Consider the following 8,847-nt stretch of genomic DNA (forward strand, 5'->3'; position numbering starts at 1 on the left):
TGTTTTAGGTAGTGTAACTAATGAATTACTGTTTGGTGTATTGAAACTGTTATGGATAACAATGCAGAGGCGACAGCAGGAATATTATGTGATGCACATTAAAAGTCATACCCAGTTACCAGGATTTATTGTAGAAGGCAATGCACAAGCTGATGCTTTAGTGTCTGCAGTGGCCCTGGGACCTGTGCCCAATGTTAAACAGCAAGCGATAGCATCGCATAGTTTTTATCATCAGGGATATCGTGCTTTGAAACGTCAGTTTAATCTTAGTAATACTGAAGCCCGCAATATTATTGCGGCCTGCCCCGATTGTCAAGATGAACATGTACCTGTATATTATGGCACCAATCCACGAGGATTACGCGCTTTACAGCTTTGGCAAACTGATGTCACACATATTACTGAATTCGGCTGTTTGAAGTATATACATGTATCAATGGATACCTTTTCTTCTGCCCTCGTAGCCACTGCTCACACTGGAGAATCAGCTCGAGATGTCTTACGCCACTGGCAGCGTGCATTTTCTGTTTTAGGTGTCCCACAACAGATCAAAACTGATAACGGTCCTGCTTATGTATCGCAAAAGGTAGCTTGTTTTTTACAACTCTGGGGTGTGACACATGTCACAGGCATCCCCCACTCACCCACAGGTCAGAGTTGTTGAGCGTGCACACGGAACTCTGAAATGCCTTTTACAAAAACAAAAAGGGGGAATGATAGGGAAAACCCCTGAAGCACGATTAACTAAAGCTGTATGTGTATTAAACCTTTTGCAGCTTGCTGATGATACTCCTGCTGCGATGCCACCCCTTCTTCGGCACTTTGGTTGCTTGTGACCCAGGAACGGGTGGGTCCCGGAGCAAAAGTGCTGCTGTGAGACCTAATAATCGCAGCATCCTTTTTAGCCCCTGGAGTGGCATCAGCTAGAGTGTGCTACGCTTAACAAGCTTGGGTGTTCGCTGGGTAAGCAATCTAATGCTACATCTTCAGCTTTAAGTAGTTTACTACTAGATGTAGACTCAGTCAGACATGCCACACTGCAGAATCGAGCTGCAATAGATTTCCTGTTGCTGGCTCAAGGTCATGGTTGTCAAGATTTTGATGGAATGTGCTGCATGAACTTATCAGACCATTCTCAATCCATTCATGCACGCATACAAGAGTTAATGGAATGAACAAAAAAGTTAAAGGAAGAGGATGGGTTCTTCTCTTTTGATCACCTTTTGCAAAACTGGGGACTCTCGGGATGGCTGGTTTCAAAGGTCAAAGCAGGATTAATAATATTGATGATAGTTGTAGTTGTGCTAATGATGGTGCCATGTCTCATCTCCCTACTGCAAAGGGCCCTGCAGCGGGTGATGGGGGCGGCATTTGTAGCACAAATACAAAAAGGGGGAATTGTGGGAAACCTCGGCTGGTGCGAGGGATCAGAATGCGAGTTTAACATTGACCTTGAGCAGATATCCGTGTACCCTTGAAGAGACTGGGGAGTCCTGAGAAGAGCTGAGTAAAAGGATAAGGGTTGGCAAACATCCTGGCTCTGACCAGAGCATGAACAGCGTGTGATGTGAGAGCGTATCGGGCAAAAGTAGAATGCTGAATATATGCATAGATAAGCACCCGGGTAAAAGACTATAAAAAAGCACTGCTTGTTAAATGAAGAAATTGGATTGCTGCAACTTGATGTTCAGTGTTGTGTCCGTCCCAACAACGACACCCAGGCCTGTTGCCTCTCCCGATTTGGCCTATTTCTGGTTTGGGGTATTCTTAGGGTTAGTCTGGAGGCACAAATCACGCTGCTGAGTCACTTGTCTTACAGTGGTGTATAAATTTCTAGCTATGATATCTCTAATTAGGTGTTTATATAAGGCCTCTGCCCCCCAATGCCTTTTTCTGTGTGCTTCTTTTACCAGAGACCATGTTACATAGGAGGGAATGATTAGTTTCCCTTGTGGGGTGAGAGCCCATCCCCCTTTATTATATGACCCTTCTAAATCCGTGATAAGCTTCTGATCCTCCTTGGTATATTCTGGCTTACCTTCTAGGGAGATTTGCCTGTCAGGGACCAGAGCCCCTTCTGGTTTTACCTTTATTTTGGCTATCAGTTTTGCCTCTCTGTCCGCCAGCTCATGTCCTCTTCCCAACTCCGAGTTTACTTTCTGGTGCACCTTAATGTGCATGATCGCCACTTTTTAGGGAGTTGGACTGCCTCCAACAGTTTTAGGATCTCCTCTGCATGCTTGATGTTCTTGCCCTGTGAATTCAGTAATCCTCTCTCCTTCCAGATAGCTCCATGCGCATGCACGACTCCAAAGGCATATCTCGAGTCTGTATAGATATTCACAGCTTTCCCTTGGGCCAATTCCAAGGCACGGGTCAGAGCAATTATTTCGGCCTTCTGTGCAGAGATATTCATGGGCAAAGGCCCTGACTCTATTATTTCTTGACTGGTAGTGATGGCATATCCGGCATACCTTTTACCACTTAGGACATAGCTGCTCCCATCTGTGAACCAGTTTTCCGTGTTTTACATAGGACTGTCTTTCAGGTACGAACGGCTCGAATATGTTGCTTTGATGGTCTCCAGACAGTCATGATGCACTGGTTCTCCCGTATTCCCACTGAGGAAAGAAGCTGGATTGACAATGTTAGGGACTACAATTTCCACATCATCTTGTTCTACCATTATAGCCTAATATTTCAAGAACTTCTGTGGAGAAAGCCAGTGTCCACCTTTCGCTTCCAGTACTGCAGATGTTGTATGGGACACTAACACAGTCATTTTCTGGCCCAGGGTGAATTTTCGGGCTTCCTGGATGTTTAGTATTATGGCCGCGACTGCTCGCAAGCATCCAGGCCAGCCCTTCACAGTTGTATCTAGTTGCTTGGAAAAACAGGCAACTGCTCGCCGATACGGGCCTAGATCTTGTGCCAATTCCTAGGGCAATTCCCTGTTTTTCGTGAGAGAAAGGCAAAATGGCTTACTCACGTCTGGGAGTCCCAAGGCTGGAGCTGACATCGAGGCCTTCTTCAGCGACTCGAAGGCCTGTATGGTCTCTTTAGTCCATTTAAAGGGTTTCTGTTCGGTAGTTGTTAGTGTCTTGACAAGCAACCCATAATTATAAATCCACAGCCGACACCACCCAGTCATCCCTAGAAAAGTTCATAACTCTTTCACTGTTTGCAGTCTTGGAGTTTGGCCTATTGTCTCTTTTCAGGCCTGTCCCAAAGTCCTCTGTCCAGCACTGATTTCATAACCTGGGTAAATCACCTTGCGCTGCACTATTTGAGCCTTCTTTGGGATACCCGGTATCCCTGGAGCCCTCAAAAAATTCAGCAGACTCAGCATCCAGGTCGTACCAGCATCCTCTGTCTTGGTGGCAATCAAGATATCATCCACATATTGTAAGTTTCCCTTCTTCAGGAGGTGGGGCTTCCCAGGACTCGAGATCTTTTGCAAGTAGGTTAGCAAATATAGTGGGGCTGTTTTTGAACCGTTGTAGTAACACCGTCCAGGTAAGCTGAGTTCTCTGTCCACTTTTAGAATTTTCCCATTCAAATGCAATTATTTCTGGCTGACTTTACGGAGAGGGAGGCAAAAGAAGGCATCCTTCAGATCTAAAACAGTAAACCAAGTTAGCTCAGGTGTTAATACAGTCAGCAAGGTGTATGGGTTCGCTACTACCAGGTAAAGTCGCTGGTTCCGGGCACCGGGCCCGGTGGCCTCTTGGCAGAAGGTGGGGCACCATGGGGGGTTCCCGGCAGGAGGGGAGGCAGAAGCCGGCATGGGACACCCCCGACAGACCCCCGCTGAACGCTCTGCCTGCGGGACGAGGCTGTGCAGGCCCCGCGGCAGGCAGCAGCGCCTGGCTGTGAGCGCTGCCTGCTGACAGCTGGCAGCAAAAAACCCCGTGTGGCATCGCGGCCTCTTGGGGAAGTTCACTGCCACCCCGCTCTCTGCAGCCCTTTGCCACCAGGGCCTTCCCAAAACACATACACCAGAGAACAGAACAGAACTGCTACAGGCAGCATGCACCTTTGTGGGTGTTGAGGGGCCCATCTGGCTACAGCCGCAGCAGGCAAGCGGTGATGCGCAAGCCAAATAAGCCAGGCGTACCCAAGCGGTGCCAACCTTCCCGCACAAAGCACGGTGAAAGGCAGGTGCAGCACAGTCCACACGGGCTATGTCAGCCACAGCAGCACCCTCCGGCAGGCTTTCTGTCCTTGCTGTCGCTGAGTTAGAGTGCTGCTCTGGGACAACACTGACAAGGGCAGTTGTGGCACCTGCTTTGCATGGCCAAAGACACGCAACGGTAAGCTCTAGACAGAGAAGGATGCTCCCGCTCTCAGCCCCACGGGCCATTCTCCATGGCTTGGGTAAACCCTTGTCATGGCTTAACCCCCACCACGCAGCCGCTCGCTTACCCCCTCTTCCCCCCGCAAGGGACAAGAGGGAGAAAAGGAGGGCAAAGGAAAAAAATCTCCTGGGTTGAGACAAAGACACTTGAATAGAACAATATCAGAGAAAGCAAAATAACACAAGAACAAGAAGAACACCAGGCACTCGCACTGCCCAGAAGCTGGCATCGTCCCGAGCAGTGATGGCGGGTTCCCACCCCCTGGCTAACCCCCATTTATATACTGGGCATGTCATCTATGGTGTGGAGTATTTCATTGGCCATTCCATCGCTCTGTCTGTTCTTCTATGGGAAGCTAAAAAAAAGTCCTTGAATTATGTAAACATCGCTTAACAACAACTAAACCCAATAGCTATTATTGGCATTCCTGTCACAGCATCCCTAGAAAAAGAAATTGACCCTTGTCCAGCCCAAACCAGGACTCATCGGTCTGCCTTCTACAGCTGTATGGTGGAGCCTTGCGCCCGTGCTGGAGTGCGGGGCAGTCCTGGGAGAAAAGCAGGAGCCGGCCACGTGCGTTGTATTTGCTGAGCAGGGCTGAGTCCCTGGAGCGCAGAGAGCAGTGGCTTGAAGAATGGCAGCCTCAAAGCTCATGCACGGTGTGGGAGCCTCCTGCTGCCACCCTGCCTTGTGTGGCCGGACGGAAGGCACACAGCTGAGTGCGCAACCTGGTCCCCGAGATGGCAGGGCAGGCTGGCTCTGAAAGTGGGAGAGCTGCTCTCGAGGCCCTCCTCGAGGAGTCGCATGGCTTCACAGGCGCCAGAACCGGGCCCCAAACTGGACTCACTCAAGGCTGCTTTGTTTTCTGAAATGTGACCTGAAGGTGGTGCCCCATATCTGCGTAGAGTAGACAGAAGGAAGCCTTAGAGAAGGCAGCTTGTCTTCCGTGGGTACTCTGCTATTCCAGCACCACGTTTGGCAGGTGGTCGAGGAGGAACAATGAGAGTGGCCACACTGCACAGACAACTGGAGGAATGGTTGGGGTCCGTGTGGGCAGAGGCATCTAGCAGGGACAGCAGTGCCCAGGAAGCCGCATCAGTAATGCCATGGCGGTCCCAGGTGACCGAGCTACCAGCACCTGAAACACCAAATCTCTTCACCAATGGAGCAAACCTGGGAGGAGAGGGAGGAAGTGACCTGGGGTGGGTCCCTTGTTTGGGAGGAGAGACAAGGGAGGAGAAAGGGAGGAGTCAAGGAAGATGAGGGGGATGTTCAAGCAGGGAAAATGGAGACAAGGGGGGATCAATCCCCCGTTAACTACCCCTGAAATCCGGCTCTTCCTTCTGGGACTGAGAGCCCTGTTGGCTTCTCACTCTTTGCTGTGGTCAGCAATTTCTCTTGTCACGCTCAGGAGCTTCACACCGTCTGTTCAATTAGCTACGGCTTACGCTGGGCCCTAATCTCCAGCTGTGTGCCTTAATGCATACCCCCAAAGTTGTCTGCAGGTCACATCACTGTTTCCTGTCTCCCATGTGCCAGTCTTCTCCACCCCATGGTGGCTCTGAGCACCCTCCTCTCTGACCAGGCACCGTTTCAGCCCTTGGGAGTCACTCTCCCTTCGTGCCCTGCTGTCTGCCTGCGGCCTCATTGGCAGGCGCCGGGCATGCAAGTCCTTGCCTTGCACCGGAGACTGAATTGGACTCAAGCACGCTCAGCTGTGAAAATCAGGAACTTTATTTCTACAACCGAGTCAACATCAGCCCTTCTGCGCTCAGAGGAGCGCGGGCAGGACAGAGCAGGCCTTGGCACTGAGGCTGCCTTTGGCTCAGCAGGCATTGCCCCGGAAGGAAATGGTCGTGGAACAGGGCAGCCTGCTCTGGAGCCTCTTTGTCACACTGCTCAAGCCTTTTTACCCCTTAGGACCTGCAGCAGCTCCTGCAGCAGCTTAAAAAATTCCACTAGCTTCTGGAGTGGAAATGGACATGGTGTAAACCCGCTCGACTGTGTGGGTATTGGCCTTGGCCTCTGATGGGGGGTTGAAGTAAAGACTGGCTGTGGTGTTGTAGTAGCCGATGGTGCTGGGCGCAGTCCCATCTGGACCAGGATCCAGTCATAGAAGTGCTGGGTGGAGGTGTAGACTCCGGGCCGTTTGGCTCTGGCACAGCCTCTCCCCCAGCTGGTCACCCCAACAAGCCAGAAGTAGTCCGCGTTGTTGTCTTTGCACACCAGAGGACCACCGCTGTCACCCTGCAGGGGAGGAGAGAGGGTTGAGGTGGTGGTGGGTGGCCGCTGTCAGCGCTCTGGCCGGCTCCTTCTCTCTCCCAGCACCTGCCAGAGCTCTGCTCACTGCACACAACGGCGCTGCTCCGGCGCTGGAGCCTACAGAGCCTCATCTGGGAGAGGGTGGAGGGCCTGTAAGGTCGGGCGCTCTCTCATCTCTGCACAGTGCTCCCGGCTGTGTGGAAGGGGGATGCTTTGGGATCTGGACCTATGGGCTGCCGGGAGCATGGGATGGGCTTTCTGGGCAGCGTCCCCGGGCTCTGGGACAAGGCGGGCACTGGGCAAGGACCTGCAGCTGGGGAAGGGGAGGTGAGCCCCAGCAGCGGTGGAGACCCAGCGGTGGCAGGGTGACTTGCCAGGCCAAGCACGCGCCGGGCGATGTTTGGGCGTTGCGAGAGGGCTGCCGGTGCTGCCGGGGCTTGACTTGCAGCACGTCCTACCTGGCAGGTGTCGATGCCACCCTGCGGATAGCCAGCACACAGGTTGTGGCTGTGGATGGCCCCTCTGTACCACCCGCTGCTGTTGCAGAGGTTGACATCAATGAGCTGGACCTTGGCCTCCTGCAGGACATCCGTTGACCCTGCAGCTGTGAGCACAGAAAGCAATGAAGCCCCAGCAGCTCCCCCCCTGCCTGGGTGAACCCCTTCCCTAGGGCTTGGCTTTGCGTCCTGAAGGCACTGTGCCCGTGTTTCCCCTCTGTCTGGCTTTGGGCGGTGGGTCAGCCCATTCTCCCCAGAGGCATACGTCCCCGCAGCCTCACTCCGGCTTTCGCCTCTGCTCTCGGGAAGCCCAACCCCTCTCCCCAGTGTGCCGAGCTTGCACTCAGGACACCAGCACTTTGGGGGAACTCACATCTTGCAGTGGTGGCACCCCAACCGCTGACGTAGCAGGTGTGCAGCTCTGACACTCTAAGTGAGGCGTCGGGCACACAGGCAAGCTGGGTGTAGGAGTTGCACTGGACCGGCTGGTCCAGCTCCAGCAGGGCGATGTCGTTCCTCTGCGTGATATTCCTGTAGTGCTCGTGAACCAGCAGCCGCTTAATATGGCGCACTTGGGCCTCGGGGCCCAGCCGAGTCAACTGGGTGGCCCCGATCACCACGCGCCACATGCTGATGTTCCTGGAAGGCAGATGGAGAGGGGGGTCAGAGGGAGCGGAGCCACGCGCTGCAGCAGCCCCGCCGTTCCCTGCCTTCTGCTTCCCAAGGCAGAGAGGAGAGCAGTGCCACGCAGGCTGCCACCGCCCTGGCATGCCTTAGGCACGAGCCATGTGGCGCTGGAGGCTGCTAGGAAGCAGTGGCCCGAGCCCAGCCTTCTCCTGAGCAGTCTCTGGGCTGGGCTCGGCAGTGCCCAGGCACTGGGCGTACTGGCAGGAACGGGGATGGGAGTAGCAGGCGGTGTTGCACGCAAGGCACCCGCGAGGGTGGTGGGGACAGCCCCGTTCCCTGGCCCTCCTTACCTGGCCTCGATGAAGCAGTGTGCCGCCGTGAGGACCCACTGTGGGCTGATGAGGGACCCTCCGCAGATGTGCCCCGTGCCTGCTTCCCAGGGGTCCTGGATGCTGACGATCCAGGGCCAGGCTCCTGGACGGGCATCGGTGCCACCCACCACGCGCGACATGCCGTACTGGTAAGCCATGGGCCGGAGCCCGCAGGTCCCTCTGTAACCAGAAACTCATGACTGTCCTGCTCCACGCGTGCTGCGGTTCAGGCTGAAGGTCAGCCCTCTTCCCTCCCCACAAGGCGCTGCACGGACAGCAGGGCCAGGGAACCCCCTGGGGCGGGCGTGCGTGCGCCCCTGTTTCTGCCTGAGCCCCGCAGAGGAGCTGTGCCAGCAGCCGGGGTGCTGGCCAGGATCTGAGGCTCCCAGGCGGGGTTGGGGAAGCTGTGGCCACGGGGGACAAGCGGGCTCCCTCCAGTGAGCCCCATCAGGGTTGCCCAAGCTCCCCCCCAGAGCCTGGGGCCACTTACCCACAGCTGTCCCACGCGCCTTGCACAGGCCAGCACAGGGCCAGCAGGACGACGACGAGGAGCAGTTTCATTGCTGCCAGTGGCGGCACGTGGCACCTGCAAGAAGCGAACCGAGGGCCTGTCGCCACCAGTGCCGCAGCCGACGTAGTGCCCGCAGTGCTCACGCTGCCCACGGTGCTCTTGTTCCCGGGGCTGATGTCACAGAGTCGCTGGTTCCGGGCACCGGGCCCGGTGGCCTCTTG

General features: G+C 54.6%; 1 protein-coding gene across 1 annotated transcript; it reads right to left on the reverse strand.

Moving 5' to 3' along the window:
- Positions 1 to 623: 623 nt before the first annotated feature.
- On the reverse strand, positions 624 to 8,273 carry LOC309684590 (acrosin-like; the record flags this gene model as incomplete). Its single annotated transcript, XM_082500476.1, has 5 exons — positions 624 to 689; positions 6,408 to 6,605; positions 7,079 to 7,224; positions 7,491 to 7,756; positions 8,095 to 8,273. 5 exons carry the CDS (start codon positions 8,271 to 8,273, stop codon positions 624 to 626), a joined length of 855 nt encoding a protein of 284 aa, XP_082356602.1.
- Between the last annotated feature and the right edge of the window lie 574 nt (positions 8,274 to 8,847).

Source organism: Vanellus vanellus (genome assembly GCF_965231255.1).
Source record: "Vanellus vanellus genome assembly, contig: HAP1_SCAFFOLD_33, whole genome shotgun sequence".
NCBI classification, from domain to species: Eukaryota; Metazoa; Chordata; class Aves; order Charadriiformes; family Charadriidae; genus Vanellus; species Vanellus vanellus.